Source organism: Pelophylax lessonae (assembly GCF_965119305.1).
Source record: "Pelophylax lessonae genome assembly, chromosome: 5".
In the NCBI taxonomy this organism is placed as follows: Eukaryota; Metazoa; Chordata; class Amphibia; order Anura; family Ranidae; genus Pelophylax; species Pelophylax lessonae.
In genome coordinates this window covers 490,599,739-490,620,193 of record NC_138772.1, presented here as the reverse complement: position 1 = coordinate 490,620,193, position 20,455 = coordinate 490,599,739, and the positions used below count along the sequence as shown (strand labels likewise).

The 20,455-nt window shown below is 42.5% G+C and overlaps 1 protein-coding gene across 39 annotated transcripts in view; it reads right to left on the bottom strand.

The window, feature by feature from the left end:
- RIMS2 (regulating synaptic membrane exocytosis 2) overlaps window positions 1-20,455 on the bottom strand; it is a gene marked incomplete at its 5' end in the record, with an annotated part of 943,810 nt that overhangs the window by 510,976 nt on the left and 412,379 nt on the right. For all 39 annotated transcript variants that reach the window (XM_082257909.1, XM_082257877.1, XM_082257910.1 and 36 more), the window contains one exon: window positions 7,229-8,142. In XM_082257909.1, the coding sequence (XP_082114035.1) occupies window positions 7,229-8,142 (914 nt within the window). The remainder of the gene's footprint in view (window positions 1-7,228; window positions 8,143-20,455) is intronic.

Sequence of the window (20,455 nt, the reverse complement as noted above, 5' to 3'; positions counted from 1 at the left end):
CTTAGTCTTGACCATTTACATCAGATAAAGAACCTGGCATGGGCATGTCTAGGGATTCCTCTCCTGCACCACAAAAAGGGCTCATTCACACTAGTGGATGGGGAGGGGGGAAAAAAACCCTGCCCCCTGCCACATTTTATTGCCCTCCAACTGCTACCCCCTTTAGCTGCAGAGGCAGCACCGGGCTCATTCACACTAGCGGATGCGGGGGGGGGGCACAAAACCCTGCCCCCTGCCACATTTTATTCCCCTCCAACTGCTACCCCCTTTAGCTGCAGAAGCATTATACCCCATTCTATCCATTCAAGTGAATGGGGCCACTTTGCAAGCTCCCCATACCTGCATGCAATGCATGCTGTTGTGATGTGCTGGTGTGGGCATCAAGGTGATAAGGCAGGCAGTGAGGAGGTAATACAACGCCTTCTCGCCTGTCAAATGCTCTTTAAAGGGTGTTCTGATAGCGGAGCATTACTGTTTGTTGCATTCTACATAATATAAACTAATTTAGTGAAAGAACAAAGAGTGAAAGTCCGTAACACATGAATCAGAAGCACTGAGCTAACAGTATTGCTGCCTCTGTGCCTCTGCCGAGATGTACACTATATTGTCAAAAGTATTGGGACACCTGTCTTTACACGCACATGAACTTTAAAGGCATCCCAGTCTTAGTTTGTGGGGTTCAAAATTGAGTTGGGCCACCCTTTGCAGCTATAACAGCTTCAACTCTTCTGGGAAGGTTGTCCACAAGGTCTATGGGAATGTTTGGCCATTCTTCCAGAAGCGCATTTGTGAGGTCAGAGGCTGATGTTGGAGGGAAGTCTCCGCTCGAATTCACCCCAAAGGTGTTCTATCGGGTTGAGGTAAGGACTCTGTGCAGGCCAGTCAAGTTTCTCCACCCCAAACTCGCTCACCATGTCTTTATGGACCTTGCTTTGTGCACTGGTGCACAGTCATGTTGGAACAGGAAGGGGCCATCCCCAAACTGTTCCCACAAAGTTGGAAGCATGAAATTGTCCAAAATGTCTTGGTATGCTAACCGGTTGCCGACCCCCGCACGTCTATATACTGCGGCGGTCAGCCCCGGGCAGGCAGAGTGACGTATCGGTACGTCACTCGCCTGTCACTGACTTGCGAGCCTATCGCGGGCGGGCGCGCGCCCGCCGAGGCGCGCGCCCGCCGCGGCTCGTTCACAGGCAAGTCAGTGCGTGTGACCGGCGGACTCGATGTCCGCCAGTCACACTGCGATCGCTCCTGTGAAGGGAGAAAGACAGAGCAGCTTGTGTAAACAAGCTGCCTGTCAGTTCTCCCTGTGTAAAAGTGAAGATCTGTCCGTTCTACTATGTAGAACGGTGGATCTTTGCTTTTACACCAATAGGAATGTCCCTACACAGTTAGAATCACGCCCCTAGGACACACTTAACCCCTCCCTGTCCAATAAAGTTAACCCCTTCCCTGCCAGTGTCATTTTTGCAGTAACAGTGCATATGTATAGCACTAATTACTGCAGTAATGTCACTGGTAACCCCCAAAAGTGTCAAAAATGTCAGTCAAGGGTCCGATCTGTCCGCCGCAATGTCGCAGTACCGAAAAAAAAATCGCAGATCGCCGCCATTACGCGTTAAAAAAAAAAACACCAAAAATGACAAAAATCTTTCCCTTTGTTAGTAAACGCGATAACTTTTGCGCAAACCAATCAAAATACGCTTTTTGCGATTTTTTTTACCAAACATAGGTAGCATAAAACAAATTGGCCGAAAAATGTTAAAAAATTTTGATTTTTACTTTTTTTTTTGGGGAATTTCATATAAAAAAAATGTGAAAAATATTGTTATTTTTGCAAAATTTACGCTCTTTTTTTGTTTATAGCGTGTGATCAAAAAATCGCACAGGTGATCAAATACCACCAAAAGAAAGCTCTGTTTGTGGGAAAAAAAGGACGTCAAATTCGTTTAGGTACAGCGTCGCACGACCGCGCAATTGTCCGTTAAAGTCACGCAGTAAAAAATCGCAAAAAAACCCCTGGTCCTTTAGCAGCCAAATCCTCCGGGGCTTAAGTGGCTAATATCATAAGCGTTCCCTTTACTGGAAGTAAGGGGCCAAGCCCAACCCCTAAAAAACAACCCCACACCATAATCCCACCTACCCCAAATGATTTGGACCAGTGCACAAAGCGAGGTCTATAAAGACATGGATGAGCAGGTTTGGGGTGCAGGAACTCAAATGGCCTGCACATTGATGAATAAGAGTGGAGACTGCGAGCCAGGCCTTCTCATCCAACATGCGTGCCTGACCTCACAAATGCGCTTCTGGAAGAATGGTCAAACATTCCCATAGACACACTCCTAAACCTTGTGGACAGCCTTCCCTGAAGAGTTGAAGCTGTTATAGATGCAAAGGGTGGGCCAACTCAATACTGAACCCTACGGAATAAGACTGGGATGCCATTAAAGTTCATGTGCGTGTAAAGGCAGGTGTCCCAATTTTGACATTGTAGTGTATCTACGATAATAGGACAGTGAAATTAAAGCTGACCTCTGGGCACAAAATGTTTTATTTAAATATATTTCTCAATAGCCCAAAAAGAAGTATAATCACCATTGCCTTACAAACCCGGATGACCTTGTAGTGGTAACATTATCACAGTGCTGCATATACCTTGTGCAGAGAGCAGAGCAGTGGGAAGGACCCAGCAGGCTCCACCCACTACAAGCTGCCTGCAAATAACTACAAAAGGGGAAGATACAAGACCGATCCCTCTGCACAGAGAGAGCAGCAGTCACCAGTCTTTATCATAGGAAGATTTCACAGAGGTAAAGTGTTATGCTGGATTGATGCACAGATTAGATTAGAAACACACAAAGGACACCAAGATTCAAGTAAGAATACACATGCCTCTTATATTTAAAAAACATTTACTTACAGCGGAGTTCAGCTTTAAAGTTTACCTAAAGTACCCCATAGATGGCTCAAATTTTGTCTGATTCCTGCTAAATACGTTGAAATTTGAGCCATGGGTTACCCGGCAAGAACCCAGATGGACAAAAGTTGATTTTAAATCAACTGAGCCAGGTTTTAAATTATCAACCAAACGGTGACTGTATCCTATCATATACAATCACTGATTGGCAACGCCACTGTGGCCGGCAGTAGAAATTCCTCCATCCACTCTGTTAGCATAGACGGGGGAATGGACTGATATTGTCTCTACAGAAATACAATTTAATAATAAAATATTATGCAATGAAAATCTGGCAACTACAATCAACTTCTTTACAGAAAGTATAAAAGAACAAAAGTAACACAATCATCTGCTTCATTACTACTATGTTAGGGCAGATTATCTAGTAAGGCAGTGCAAAGAGCCATGGTGGTGTGCAAAGTGCAGTAAACTATAAAACAATCGGATTTAATCTCTACAAGAAAGCAATGGAGAAAACAAAAATAAAGAAAGCTGATCTGTGATTTGATTCTGTGGGTTGTCGTAGATCATTGTTCTTTGAAGTACTTCTTTGGCTAGAAAGAAAACTCAGTGATGACCAATAAAACAGTAAAAAGATTTAGAGTCCTACACATTTTTCACTTTTCACAATGCACCCTGCTTTAAGTGCAGGGACAATTAAAAACTTAAGTTGCAACCAATCAAAATTCATATTTCTCAGTTCTGATGTTAGCAGAAGGAATTCTGATTGGTTGCAATAGAATAATAGACCTAAAGTGTTACTAAACCCAGGAGCCTGCATTTACTTTATCTGGTCTTCCAAAGTACACTGCATTTTTTATTTTAGTAAATATAAACTGCTAAATACCTTTTCTCATCAGCAGCATATAGCAGTCTTTTGACTTCTATCAGTATCTGATTAAGGCCCCTTTCACACTTATGCGACCCGATTTTACAGCGCGATTTTGACGCGACTTTGCCGCGATTTTGAGCAATGGCTCAGGGCTATATACCTCAAAACGCATTAAAATCGTGTCAAGTAGTGCAGGAACTACTTTGAAGTCGGTGCGACTTCAAAACGCACTGATATGAATGGGGCTCATTGAAAATAATGGAAAACGACTTGTCATGCGATTTTGCGGTCCAAAATCGCGGGACAAGTCGCACTAGTGTGAAAGGGGCCTTAAGCTTGTAGGAAGAGTTTTCATTCTTCTCTGGCTGTCCCATGAGGCTGCATGACCCTGATCCTCTGTCCAGACAGTGCTGATTGTCCCTGTGCTGATCACATGCACTCTCCCAAAAAAAAAAAAAAAAATGAAAACTCTGTAGCAATATACACCAAACTGAGCATGTGCAGAGTGCCTCCTAGGGCACTGTGCTATCAGGAGATGGATTGGGAACAGTAAAAGAAAGGAAAGATCAGAGAAGACAGGATCAAACAGCCTTTTTACACAATGCGGAGGATTAACCCCTTAGATTCTACATTGAGTATAACACGCATGCTTTACTGCATATACAGACTGATTTTACTATTGTGGGTTTAGTAACACTTTAAGAACAGCACTTGAAGTATGATAGTATTCAAAATATACAACTAAATATTGTTACAATGTTCAAAGATAGACCTACTATATGGCTTTAAGAATGGTCAATAATCAAATAGCATTTAGAACCCAAAGGAAGCAGTGCTGTTTTTTTTTATAATGTGCCAACCAAGACGAGCAAGCCAACCCCAGTAAATTATTTTCTGGAATCTTAAGGAACCTATACGTATATACATACTTGTGACAGTGGTTGTTTATTAGAAAATGATCCAACTGTGAAAAGACTTTACAGGCATACCCCACTTTTAAGTACACAATGGGACCAGAGCATGTATGTAAAACGAAAATGTACTTAAAGTGAAGCAATACCTTTTTTCATTTCTCAATGCATGTAAATACACTAGCTCTATAGGAAATCTTGGTCAGCTTGACATGGCATTGCTCCCAAACCATAAGTGACAAGGACACCAAACTTGGGGAGCAGGACTATTACATGGTAGATTACCTAGGCAAGCTGGCCGACCACAAAATAGGATAGGTTGTAGTCCTGGGTCCCCTCTCGATGCTCCCTAAATTTGGTATCCCTGTCACTTATGGTTTGGGAGTAGTGCCATGTCAAGCTGACCAAGATTTCCCATAGACACCAATGTTAAAAATCGGGAGTAGTGCAATGCCAAGCTGACCAAGCTGTGTCCGTACTCGCGAGTGTACGTAAAGTGAGTGTATGTAAAACGGGGTATGCCTGTATCTTACAACTCTTCTTTATACATGTATGGTGTGGTCAAAATTAAAACAGACCTTACGTTGAAATAGCAAGATCTGCTGAACTAGTGAGGCCCTTCTCACCCTTGTTAAATAACAAAAAAAAAAACTGTGAGGGCTAAGTTAGCCGATATACCCTTTCCCTGCTTTTGGCCTTGGCCCTAGGCGAGGGAGACATCATCATCCTTTCAGCGAGATCTCAAGAAAATCTGAGTAGCCCAAATCTTGCAAAATAATTATCCTGAACCGTTCTGGAAAATCATCTTACAAGAGCTGGGCCACCCAGCATTCCCCAGAATCTTGTAGGAAGGACAGTGACATCACTGCAGTAAAGAAGTTGGGGGTAATGTAAGGATAATTAACTTCCCACCACAGTTTTTTTTGCAGTTTTCTGGAGCATTGTATCAAGGGGTAAGGGGCCCTCACTAAACTAGCAGATTTTGCTTGGGGTGCAAGGTCTGCTTTAAACTGACTGTAGACCAATAACAGGTTTGCAGCAAAACCAGTGCCACCTTAAGATTACTGAAAGGTATACAGTGCAGGAACTTATGCCTCGTTTCCACTGAGCGGAACGGTTCAGGTTGGTACAGTTTGGAAGGCTTAGAATGGTCCGGCCTATTCAGGTGAGCATTTCCACTGCAAGTCGGACCGCCAGGGGCCATGTGGGGTTTACACCAAATGCTTTTTGACGTGTGCATTGAGGTTTTCCTGTCTGGCAATCAGTGGAATGTATCGTGTGATGCCAGTAGCTCCGCCCTAACCGTACTGTACCATTTCCTATGGCCCTGCATCTGAAGGAGGACCAGGAATGGTGCGGTTTGGTTCGGTTGTATGGGCCACTTTCATAATGGAAACACTCAAAATAGCGTACCGTACCAAACCGACCCGAACCGCTCAGTGGAAATGAGGCATAAGAGAGACCCCCACATAACAGCAGCAGCTTTCTGCATTATTTGCTTCACCTGAATGCCAGATTTTCTGATTGGGCAAAATTCCTACAGTTTCGGGTGCACATCAGACGTTTAGAATTTTAGAGTTTACCTATGATATTTTCTGAGAGCCCAACCAGCTTCTCTTCTTGTTTTTTCATTCTAGTCTAGAAGAAGGAAATGGGAAGCTGGTTGGCCACTACTTGAATCACAAACAGTTCTTCCACTAATTTTGAGATTAGGCCTTGTTCCCACCGGTGCGATTTGTCATGTGATTTGACAGTTCCAAATCGCATTACAAGTCACACCCTATTGCCTGAAATGGAACCGTTCAAATTGCCGTGACTCATGTCTCAGCAACTTTGAAAAGGGTTCCTGCACTACTTTTTTCTGATTTCATTGCTTCATTGATTCAATGTTTGCATAGATCTCTGTTAAAAGGAATTTGCAAGCCGCAATTAAATCAGAGGTGCAAATCGAACTGATCTGCAGCTTTGAAATCAGGGTAAAGTAGCGAAATTTCAAGGTCACACTGGTGTGAACAAGGCTCAAAGAGGAGAAGACAAATTAAGCATTGGATATGAGCTTCAAGCGTACTTTCAGATTAAATAGGATACCCAGATCCACCTGAATATATATTAGTTAATTTTTACTGTCCACACAGAATTATACATTAAATGAGCCTTTGTAATCAGAATTTATTACTTAAACGATTTCCTGTATATACTATGACTTAGCCCTTATATATTCAGGAAAATCAGCCTATCATATTCAACCTACAAAATATAATAGCTGCACAATCCATCTGCCAAGAAAAGTGCAGCTGCAATCAATCTGTCCATCTCTGATATAATAATAGGACCAAAAAAAATCAAATTCCAAATAATTGTTAAAACTGAGATACAATTCCAATCATAACATCATTTCAAAAACATTTGTGCACAAGCTATTCTCAGAACAGACAGAACAACGCAGAGAGAATGCGGAAAGATTGATGAAATCATGAATGTAGGTAAAATTCCACACCAGGATATGGAACCAGCTGAAAGTCTTACCTTTCTCACTCACACTTTCACTTTCAATCTCAACATCGTCACAACTCGTGTACTCCGGCGTTGAAGCCAGCTCTTCTTCCGAGCTGCTCAACGAGATCTGGCGTGTTTTACCTCCCTTTTTCGTTTTATGAGGCTTGGGTGGTGGTGGCCTGACAGATTCAGACTGGTCTGAACTAAGCGAGTCATTCCTAAGCATGGTTTCCATTTTTTCTCTTTTGGTTTTCCTTACGGCAGAACTTGGATCCAAGTGTTGCTGCTTCCGTAAAGAATCAGTGCGCCTCAACTCTGGCCTATCGTTAGGAATAGGGCTCCTCCTAGGAGTTGGGGGACTATGATTTGAGTTCCTTTGTCGACCAGGACTTGGCCCCTGCACATCTCTAGTTCTTTCTATAGAATAAGAGCGCTGACTCTCCATTGCCGCCCTACGTTCAGATGCAGACCTTTGCCGTGACGGCCTGTCTAGCCTCAGCATTGACATCCGAGATTCTTCTAACTCTGTGTTAGCTAGAGAAACATCACTATGCCTCCTTTCATGTCGCGCTCGTGAAACCTCCGCATGGATGCGCATCTGTTCTTCATAAGGTTGAGGTTTTACCGGATATCGAGCCAAATTAGGGTCACTCCTATACCTCGCTTGATACTCCTCTTCCCGCCTTTGTCTCTCATATTCATCCCTGTCCTGAATGTCCTCCTCCTCTACCGAATACTCATTAGAACGCCTCCGACTTCTCCGGTAATCACCGTGCTCAGGTTCATCATACATCTGAGGCCCCCGCGGCGATCGCCGGTCAGAAAAATCTGATGGTGATCTAGGCATTGCGCTGTCTGATGTAACATACTGTGAATGTTCCCCTATATCGTCCCGAGAGTCGTATCTCTGATTCTGGTCTCTGGATATGGATGGACTTCTTTTCCTATAACATCAAAAAAACTGCAGTTACTCTTTGCAGACAATATAGTCTTGAACATCCATTATTGCACATATTATGGACAATTAAAGGGGTTATAAAGTCACAAGGTTTTTTTATCTTAATGCATTATTTTCAATTAAGATAAAAAGCCTTCTGTGTGCAGCAGCCCCCCTCGGTCTCCCTAACACTTACCTGAGGTCCCTCTCTGTCTAGCGATATTGACAAGTGTCTCAGCCGCCAAAGATTTTCCCTGCGGTCAATCAAAGTAAGCTAGCCAATCAGGAGAGAGAGGGGGCGGGGCCTATGTCAGGCTCCATGTCTCAATGGACACAGGGAGCTGTGACTCGGCTCGGGTGCCCCCATAGCAAGCTGCTTGCTGTGGGGGCACTGAACAGGAGGGAAGGTCAGGATCACAGGAGGGGGACCCGTGAAGAGGAGGATCCAGGCCACAATCTACTGCAATCTACAATCTATTGCAAATCTACTGCAACAGAGCAGGTAAGTATATCATGTTTGTTATTTTTATAGGGAAAAAAATGAGACTTTACAATCGCTTTAAAGATTATTTAGAGGTTACAGTCCTGTTTGTTTCTGGTTTGATTTAATTAGTATCTAAACCCAAGAACAAAAATGTAATTTACTGCAGCTTAGTTGTCTTTTTATGTGGTGGCTGCATTGTTCGTTTTTTTTTTTACATGTGTATTTACACGTTTGACATTTTATGACAAATTCTTAATAAATTAATATTGTGGGATAATGCACTAGGCTGGTGTGCCCTTTTGTGTTTGTTTCTTGTAGTTCATCCTTGCCAGTAACACACTTTCTGTCCTAGGGTGACAAAGCTCACTGTCTGTACTGTATTTATGTATAAGCAGAGTTATCAGCCTAGAATACGGAACACCTCCCCCTTTCTTCACTTCCACAACATAGGTGGGGAGATATTCTGTAGTCCACATAAGAGAATACTGCAGGGCTAATAACAATGCTTTTGTCAGATTTTGGTGCAGCAGAGGCAGGGTGCATAAGAAGTCAGAAGTCAGAGCTCAATGGACATCTGTCAGGGACAACAGGTTTGCACTTATCAAACTGATATATATAAAAATTATTTCAATTGGTTAACAGCACAAAAGGGAGGAAATAGAAAAAAATTGGGTTTACATACACCTTAAGATAAACCCCTCTCAAAAGATCAAGGCCTCCCTCAAATGTCCTCATATACACCGCCTGGCTAAAGCTGGAGTTACCAGATTATCAACCAGGGCATGACCTCCACATCTAAAGAACAAGAATGCTCCCTGGTGCACCAGTAACAATAGTTTCATACCAGACTGGGTTAACATCTGCCCTGTTTCTGGTTTTCATTAAATTTCTAATCTCGATCTATGTATCACATTTTGAATCAACCAACCACTCATAACATGGAATAAGTACACAAAAGGCAACATTTTAGGAATTATTCTCTGCTATCGCTCTACGTTGAAACAATCATCTTTATTGCAGATTTCTGTGCTGTGACTGGTGAGGCTCCGATTCCAGTTTATTGAGTGAAATGTGTTGCAGCTCTCTGTAATCTATCACCAAGCCTCAGGATTAGAGGGAAGTGCAATAATGCCTCGCTGAAGAAGTTTTATCATTTGTCAAGTTGGTAGTGGAATGGAACACAGCTCCTAAGACAAACTCCATCTCCTTTATCATTAGTTGAGAGCAATAATATCTACGGATATTATAAGTACGTTATAGTTCAGCTGCGTACCGACTAATATTGGGAGTGGTTCTAATGTTCAAGAGTAACTATGTTGTAAGAACAGATATCAATGTAGAGAAATCCTCAAAGTCTAAGTTTCAGTAAATTTAATTTGTCAAAAAACCAGCACAAGGGACGGTACTGGCATTCAATTAGTGTCTTGGGTGCAAGTGGCTGCTCTCTTATTATATCACAATGGCTAAAACTGTGTCTGTAGTTCATATTCAAATCTTAAAGCGGAGTTCCACCCAAATGTGGAACTTCCGCTCATTTGTTTCCTCCTCCCCTCCGGTCCTCCGGTGCCACATTTGACACCTTTCAGGAGGGAAAGGTACCCTTCCCCACTTCCGGGAACGGTGCTGCGGCAAAGTGAGGACCCCTCCTCCGTCGCGCTGATCCAAATGAGCAGCATGCTTTGCAGTAGGGACCCGCAAGGCTTCACTGCCGGGTTGCTTGACCGGCAATGGCGGTGGGAGCACCCGACAGCCGATGGAAACATCGGCTGCGGTGCCGACATCACTGGACTCCAGGACAAGTAAGTGTCCTAATATTAAAAGTCAGCAGCTACAGTATCTGTTGCAGCTGACTTTTAATTTTTGGAGGGGGGGGGGGGGGCTGGAGGCTGGAACACCGTTTTAATACCATAAATAATACCATGTTATTCAATTTGTACTCCAGAAGCACATAATGAGTTCGAAAGTTCTAGAGAAATGCCTTAATAATGCTTTACAATTTAACTAAACCCATTCGATTTTAGTTGACTAAAATTATTTTAGTCGACTAAAATGTACTGGAGATTGTAGTCGACTAAAATATGACTAAAACGAAAACAATTCAGATGACTAAAATACAACTAAAATGCCTTTTTAGTCAAAAGACTATGACTAAAAGTAAATCGAAGTTTGACGTAACAATTAACACTGCTGGCGGTGCAGGGTAAGTAGACACTCATCAAGAATGCAGACTATGCCCAACCTTGCCACCCCTCCCCTCCATTTATAAAAGCTTTGCTATGACCTCCAGCAAAAAAAAATAAAAAAAAGTGCTCTATGAATGGAGGACAAGTGGATAAAAGGGCTTCATTCATAAAGGGCTTTTCAATGAGGGAAGCTGCAGTACAGCTTCTACGAATGGAAGAGGGGGGTAGAAGTGCCAGTCAGCACTCTTGATGAGTGCCTATATTATTTTAATAAAGGAGTGTTTTTTCTTTGAGGCAGAATACATGTTGCTATCTTTAATGACACTGGATATGTTGACATATACGTGATTTGTAGCTGTTTGATTGTGGCTTACTATTGACCCACTTTCTGTTGGACTTAGTGATTTGCGTTGTTCCCTGCGTGGGCGTTTGGTCCACAACATGAATTCCCGTTATGCCCCTTCATCGATGTGTCGTTCATTTTTGAGGCGGAGAGTGAGGTGTGAGCCGGTGTGTGGGGCCGCGCATATGCCCATTCCCTATCGTGGTTTCCCCCCCCCCCCCGGTGACATCAGCGGTGCTGGATGGCCCTACACATAGAGTGCATGAACTGACCTGTCCGTGTGGGAGAGATGCAGCGCACCAGCCCTGACACGGGTCTCCCTCATGACAGTGATCAGCTGGTCTCTTAGACACTTTGCATACGCCCTGTGGGCGTTACTGCCATATGGGGGGGAGCATTTAAAATGGCGATGGCTTTCATTAGAATAGTGGCATCCGGATGGAGTAGGCTGGGGAATCTGTTTGCCAAGTACTTTGTTTGTGCGTTACTTTTCAAGTAGACCGCTATTTGGGCATGTACAAGGCAAAGTTTAGCATGTAATGTTTCCATTCTGTCCTGTTTAGGGCCGTGGGGTAAACCGGATTTGTATACTTCTCTGCTGGCTCTTACTAACCCCTGAATACTGATAGTTCCTAGGGAACATAGGCATCCACTGGAGATAGAAGTCAATCTATGATGAATACAAAGGGAGGATGGCAGAATATATTTTTTATGCGGTGTGGCCATTATATGCTTTTGCTATCCCAATCTATTTGTTTGAAACTTATAGATATTGGAAGTAGCTGGATCTGATAAGTGTGATATTGTTTGCTGCACAATCTTAAAGGTGCAGTCATATTTAAAGGTATGGCTGTAGATTATAGTTGGCTCAATTATTGATACTTAGCTTACATATTTTACTTATAAGTACATTCTTATATGAATAATTGGGCTTTTGTGCCCCCATGTGTTTCTTTTCCTTTTTTAGATGCATTATATAATCTTGCTGAGCCCATTTTGTTGACTGCACTTTAAGCTGGGGGTATGGCGATATGATTTGGGTATGTGCTGATACTGCCCCCTTTAGCTTGGTATATATTCTGCTATAATCCTTACTGTATTGACTTTTATTGATATTCAGTTTTTTTGACATGTGAAACGGTCCCCATTTGGTCACTCTCAATGCTCCAGTGCCCGCCCAGGGAATATACATTGGCCAGTATGATAAGGGACCTCTGATGTTGGGAGAGTGTGCATCATCTCAGGCTCAAGTTTCCTTCCCATTGATAACATTTATGTAATTTACAGCAGGATGCCTCAACATTTGGTGGTTTAAGCAATAAGAGTAAAACAGTCCAAATTAAAAATGTCTAAATAATGGCACATTTTATATGCAGATAAAGCCTTTTTCCACAACAGAATCAGACCTATACTATAAACTGCACAGATTAGTGCTTGCCAGTTATATGATCCTAAGATTAGTCTCAATCCCTCAGTATACATGATGAAAACTATTTTTAGTTTCACATGCTATAAGAATATCTATAAAAACCCAATGTTTGAGCGCAGCACCTATGTTCTACTTTGGTATTGTATTGCATTGTATTTTATATTGTATATTGTATTGCATTGTATTGTATATCCAGAAAAATATATATGAGGAATGTTCAGTATTTTCATCCTCACTATTTTTTCACTACTGTAAATATCTCCTAAACGTGCACCATTTTGAAGATATTTACTATATATGCAGCCAATGACGTCATCGGAGCGTGTGCTCTGAAGGAACGGCCACCCGGACTCTTCCTTTAAAGTCCTGTGCCGTAAACGGTGGCTCCCCCCGCGCATGTACGAGAGTGACGTCATTGCGGTTCCAGCCAGTCACACCAGGAAAGAGGACGGGTGCAGATGGAAGTGGCCTCCAACGGTGACAGCGCTTCGCTGGAAGGCTTCATTTTCAGGTAGGTTTCCCATAATATGGGTGTATGATGGGTATGGCGCTGCTTTGCAATATGAATTAAGCTTATGAAAGGGATGTACATATACCATAAAGTGCATGATGCTCAAATATATGTATGTGCTGGTGAAAATGATTTCACTGAAAATACATAACAGGTGAATGGTGATTGTCAAAAATTAATATATAATATAAACATAAAACGTGCAAAATCAAACTGAAATTTTACATACTCAGATTATGCTGTATTAAATAAGTCCTTCTGTGGAAAAAAAAGTGTCTGGTGCTCTTTAAAAGTGCTTCACAACTGTGCATATGCATAGAAAATGGATGATGAGTAAAACATATATGAAAAATATAATTAAAAAATATATTAAAAACCCAATGAATTTGAAAAGTTAATCATAAACTCTTTAAAGTGCTCCAACTACTCTAATACTTCCATACAGGGCCATATCTGGCACTCCGCTCCTACATGTAAAAATCATAATTTGTTTGCTAGAAAATTACTCAGAACCCCCAAACATTATATATATTTCTTTAGCATTTTGCAATGTTTTGCAGCGATACCTCACATGTATGGATTGGCCACGACGTACATAGTTACATAGTTAGGTTGAAAAAAGACACAAGTCCATCTAACTCAACCAATAAAAAACAAAAAAAAAAAAAAACCCCAGTAATGAAAACCCAACTATACAATCCCATATACACAATCCTATACCCGCAGTTGATCCAGAGGAAGGCGAATGCGTGGGGCACGCGGGGACAGGGGGCACTTCAAAATGTTAAATTTTTTTATTGTTTATTTTATGTTTTATTTTCACACTTTCCCTTTATTTATTTTTTTTCTTGATCACTTTTATTCCTATTACACGGAATGTAAACACCCCTTATAATAGAAATAGTGCTTGACAGGTCCTCTTTATGGAGAGATCTGGGGTCAATAAGACCTCAGATCTCTCCTACAGGCTCGAAAAACTGAAATAAAAAAAAAAAAGAAAAAACGATTTTGGCTATTCAGCCGAGATTATGGCAGTATTGACAACTGCCAGGCCGGGCGTGACGTCATAACGTTGTGCCCGGGCCTACAAGAGTCATAGAGATTGCCGGGGACCATCTGGTCCTCCGCAGTCTCTATGGTGTACTTCCGCTGCCGGGGGATCCCTTCTCTGGCTCGCTGATCGCACAGACGAGCCGGTAGAAGCACCAGAGGGCGGCAGGAGGGGGGGGTTGTCCCGTCCCGCCGCCTGTAAGAACTATCAAGTGGCTGAACAGCCGCTATAATTGCTCTTATGGTGCGGGGAATCGTTGGCTAAAAAAAATGATATCTGAATGATGCCTGCAGCTGCATTCATTCAGATACCCCCACTTAAAGCCCGGGGCGTCATATGACGTCCAGCGGTAAGGAAGTGGTTAAATTAGTGCTTGTTGTTGGTGTTTTCACAAACGTGCCCCCCTCTTGTACCTCACCCCTCTTGGGGGTAACCAGCATCCACAGCATCCATTAGCTGAGACAGCCAACCTAAGATCCACATCCAAGTAGCAACCGATGGTTGAAACAGCAGATGTGAGATCCACATTCAATAGTAATCCTTTTTCCTTTTCCCTCGGTTTACCTTTGGCTTGACAAATCACAAAGTCCATTTTCTATGTAAAGTCCGTTTTGCTATTTTTTTGATCTGCTTCCTTATTTCACCTCAATATAAATCAAGGTCTCAATGCGTTTATTACCCCACAATGGGCTTTTTGGCATCTGTGGCCCAGGGAACTGGAACTCCTGTTCTCCTCCGTCTTTTCACATAATGTGCTAGTATGCAATGTATATAGCACATTATGGCTTTACCTTACAGGTCAGAAAAAAAAAATTTAAAAAATCACCCAACAGTTTACTACCGCTTTAAGAATTTTCACTTACAGAGCCCCTAGAGAAATATCAAGGAAGCTTTGGTGGTATGGGTGAATTCAAATTACAATAACCTACCTGGAACTAAAATACTTCACCTGTTAAAATAGCCGTTATCTGAAACTTTATTCAGTGTCTTCTGTGTGAATGAATTTGTAATAAGATAAAAGTTAATAGACTATTTCTCTGGAAATTCTGCTGCAATCATTCATAGACAGTGCTCTTCCCATGAGCTTGAATTGAAAACCTTGAGATGTCAAGAATGAGCTATGAATTGACAGCCGATGCCCTGGCTGTCAGCAAGAATTGATTAGAATGAAAGGACAGTACTTTAAAGAATGTGATCTTTGTATGTAACAATGGTCCAGGCTAATCCAGGGCTCAGGATATGAAAAAGGATGAACAATCTTTAAATAAAGCAGGGGGCTAAGGTTTTGTTTCTCTATCTATCTATCTATCTATCTATCTATCTATCTATCTATCTATCTATCTATCTATCTATCTATCTATCTATCTATCTATCTATCTATCTATCTATCTATCTATCTATCTATCTATCTATCTATCTATCTATCTATCTATCTCTATTTTAAGCTTTGTTATTACAACATGCTATTGGTATTCAGTATATATTGTAGTTTTTTCATGTATATACATGAAACATACTACTGATTGACATTTTTGCATGCTTGCTATTCCATTTTCAAGATAGCGTTACACACAAAATTTGTAGAGTTTTCCTATCCGTGCGTATCTGACAGGCAGTGCATTCAGCACCCATGATGAAAAATTGCTAAAATAGAAGTCACATCTCCTTCACTCTGAATAACATATAGTAAGGCACAATCAGTGTGCAGTGATACTATAAAGAAGGCAATGCCTGCTAAATCAATACTGGTTTCCCCCCATGCAGCTTCCAAACTATCCAAAGAAACATGAAAATGTTTAAACCAGGGTTGTTCCCCAGAGGTTGCTGGGGGTCATTTAAAAGAGGAGTGGCAATCTGATCTCCTGCCTACACTGACCATCAATGAAAGGGGTCACTCCTACACTGACCACCAATGGAAGGGGTCACTCCTACACTGACCACCAATGGAAGGGGTCACTCCTACACTGGCCACCAATGGAAGGGGTCACTCCTACACTGATCACCAATGTAAGGGGGTCACTCCTATACTGACCACCAATGGAAGGGGTCACTCCTACACTGGCCACCAATGGAAGGGGTCACTCCTACACTGATCACCAATGTAAGGGGGTCACTCCTATACTGACCACCAATGGAAGGGGTCACTCCTACACTGGCCACCAATGGAAGGGGTCACTCCTACACTGACCACCAATGCAAGGGGTCACTCCTATACTGACCACCAATGGAAGGGGTCACTACTACGCTGGCCACCAATGGAAGGGGTCACTCCTACACTGACCACCAATGGAAGGGGTCACTCCTACACTGACCACCAATGGAAGGGGTCATTCCTACACTGATCACCAATGTAAGGGGGTCACTCCTACACTGACCACCAATGGAAGGGGTCACTACTACACTGGCCACCAATGGAAGGGGTCACGCCTACACTGACTACCAATGGAAGGGGTCACTCCTAAACTGACCACCAATGGAAGGGGTCATTCCTACACTGACCACCAATGTAAGGGGGTCACTCCTACACTGACCACCAATGTAAGGGGGTCACTACTACACTGGCCACCAATGGAAGGGGTCATTCCTACACTGACCACCAATGGAAGGGGTCATTCCTACACTGACCACCAATGTAAGGGGGTCACTCTTACACTGAAAACTATTTTATGGGTTCTTCCATGCTAAATGAGCTGAGAAAGACCGTTTTACATTTACAGGTATCTATCTAAGTCTGTATATCGTTCTGCAGTACATTTTCTGCATAAGCCCAGGAAAAATTGAATTAGCTGATTTCTCTTTGATCTTGGCTGCTACTTATAGACACATTAGTAATCTGAGCAGGTAATCTCTCATTAGCAGGGCTATGTATACCTATCCTTGACTTTTGAGGCTGATAAATATCAATTCATGGAGAGAAGATGTGCTGATAAAAGGGGGTTGATTTGCTAAAGTTAAATAGACTGTACACTTTGCAAGTGCAGTTGCTCCAGAGCTTAAGCAGAGTTCCACCCAAAAGTGGAACTTCCACTCATCTGTACCCTTCCCCACTTCCGGGAGACAGTGCCACGGCGCCGTCTCTTGGAAGTTCTGTCCCTTTTCTCCTTCCCCCCATCCCCGAGCCAATGACAATGTGCACCGCGCTTCGTGCATACGCAGTAGAGAACAGGCTGTGAACCCAAAAGGCTTAATTTCCGATTTCCCTTAGAGTGAATGGCGGTGGCAGCACCCGGCAGCCAATCCGAAAATCGGCTGGGGTGCTGACATCACGGGCTCCCTGGACAGGTAAATGTCTATATATTAAAAGTCAGCAGCTACAGTTATTATAGCTGCTGACTTTTAAATTTTGTTTTCCACAGCTAGAACACTTCTTTAGTAAATGAGATGAAGCTTCACTTTGCAAAGAATACCCAAACACATGCAAAGAAAATAAAAAAAACAGCATTTTTGCTGGCATATGATTGGATGATGGAAGTCAGCAGAACTCCCCCTCATTTACTAAGCTCTGGAGAACAGTCTCTTTGCCATTAGTAAATCAAACTCAAGAGGTTCATTGTTATGTGGATATGTGGTCACCCTATGATTGCTAAACCCACTCACATCACTTGGTAGTCCAACATGGTTACCTAAATCTGTAGCACATCAGGCTGAACATACGCAAGCCTAAAGAGATATTAACCCCTTCACGCAGATGGAACGCAAATATGTAGCCTCGGATTCAGGGGGTTGTACCGCAGTGTTGCCTGCAGCTAGAGACATCACCCCGGTGCTGTTGTTTAAAGCCGGTGGTCAGCTTTCTTATAATGACAACTGATGCGGCTGAGCAGCTGCTTGGTTGTCATTACAAGAAGCGGGAGGGGACGCCCCCAAAATACTGCATTACATAAAATATTGCAACGATCGCCATTTTATTCTCTAGGGTCTCTGCTAAAAATATATATGTTTGGGGTTCTAAGTAATTTTATAGCAAAAAATACTGATTTTACTTGTAAGCAACATATGTCAGAAAGAGGCTTAGGCTCCAAGAGGTTAAAGGCAGATTTTTTTATCTTAATACCAAACATGTTATACTTCCCTCTGAGCAATGGTTTTGCACAGTGCTTCCCTAATCCTCCTCTTCTCAGGTCCCCCGCCAGCACTTCTGGCCCCTCCCTCTTGCTCAGTGCCCCCATGGCAGGCAGCTTGCTATGGGGCACCTGTGCAGGCTTGCACGCGAGCCACTGCTGTGTGTGGCCCCGTCCCCGCTCTCTCCTCATTGGCTGTGATTCACAGCAGTGGGAGCCAGTGGGTCTCATTGCTGTCTTAGCCAATGACAGAAAGAGAATTAGGAGAGCCGCTGCTCTCGTGCACATTCCTGAATTGAGATGGGGCTCAGGAAAGTTTTTTACCTTCATGCATAGAATGCATACAACTACTTTAAACCTTATTTGTAGCATCTTTAAAGATTACCAACGATGAAGACAGAACACCCACCCCACATTTCTTCCTATTGACCATTGAGACATTGTGGTTGATCTTCTAAAGGCAAATATACCGGGCACTGCAGGTGGACTTGCTCCAGAGCTTAGTAGATAAGGTAAATCTTCACTTTGCAAAGAATACACAATCATATTCAAGCAAAATAAAAAAACAGCATTTTTGCTTGTACATAATTTAATGATAAAAATCAGCAGAGCTTCCCCTCAGATCCCCTCAGATCTAGAGCAAATCCATTTAAAGTGCGCTTGCAGTGCATAGTATTTTTGCCTTTAGTAAATCAACCTTAACGTCTCACACTTAAAGAAGAATTCCAGGTACAGATGTTTTATACATAGTTACATTCGACCAACTTGGACCAACGTAACTATATTTATACTACACCTGACTGATGCCCCTAGAAGCTGATTCCACAAGCTTCTGGGTCCCGCGCCGAGCAAATACCCTGCTACATCCTAAACACAGGAGGTCAACTGCTTGGCAAGGGCACAATTCAGAGAATGCTTTAAGTTTTCTTAATCAAGGCAAATCATCCTTTGATTGGATAAGGTGGAGAGTGTGACGTCACCACCCTGCCTCTCCCCCTCGTCGAATCAGAGGAAACTTTGCATTTATTCAGAAATCAGCTGCAGCCATTGATCACTGTATTCTGGCAGCTGTCAGAATAAAATGTTCCAGTGGAAGGGAATGTGGATGGACAAGTCCGTTCATTTTTTCTCATTTAGCCTGCAAAAAGAAAAATTCTGTATTGCAAGCTTTAGGGACAATATGGAGGTCCTGCCGCTCCCACAGTGCTCTGAACTAAACCTGTAACAAATCCTTAATCTATGACTGTCTGCTACAGCATGTCTCTGACCATTTCCCTGAGTAAGCCGTCAGTCTATTACAGTCTACTGTAGCATTACATATAACACATATTATATATGCTCCTTGGAGACTAAACCGAGTCCCCCCATACCTTGCAAATGAACAACCACTATTTAGAAGTACATGCTGTACCCTCCAGCGGCCTTCTGCATGCGCACCTATAATAAATAATATGTGCGATCCTTTGAAGGCATCGGGGGCTACATTTGAGGCCCCCTTTTTAACTTGTAAGTTGACAAACTAAGTGCTGTACCCTCCAGTGGCTTTCTACACACACAGCCACCTTATACTGAAATCTTGCCCCCTTCCAGAAAAATCCTAAGGCCCTGTTCACACCTGAACGTTTTTCAGCTCATAAAACGCTTATCTCTGAAGTCTCAGAACACCCAATAAGCAAAATCCCATTCATTTCAATGGCCCCTGTTCACATATGAGCGTTTTGTCACCTGAAGCAAAATGCTTGAAGCTCAAAAAAGTACATGAGCTTATTTTTTGGCAGATTACAGGCATTTTTGTTAGATGTCAATGCCTGCCTCCAAAACACCTGCAAAAAACGCCTGAAAAACGCCCAAAAAAACACCTGAAAATGATACGCTCAGGTGTGAATGGAGCCTTATAATACTATCATCATTCAGAACAAGCGGAGAGGCCTAAATGATTTTAAATAAATCCCTGAACCTCAAAAAATAGCAATTCATATTTAACTGGTTAGCTACTAAATTGCATCCCATACACACCGCTTTTATTGGTTATTATAGAGATAAAGAACAATAGGAAAATTGTGTCTGCTGGATTTTCACGGATATTTGGTTTTTCCGTCACAATAATTAAAGTGGAAACGTATGGATAGCTATAGAAGAAGCAGCTTTGTTCTTAGCACTGCACTTTGATAGGTAATCCTTCAGGCTCTCCATTAATTTGGAGTCATTATTCAGTGGTGTCAGCAGCTTCTTAAGTAATGTTTCTGCGAAACACCCGA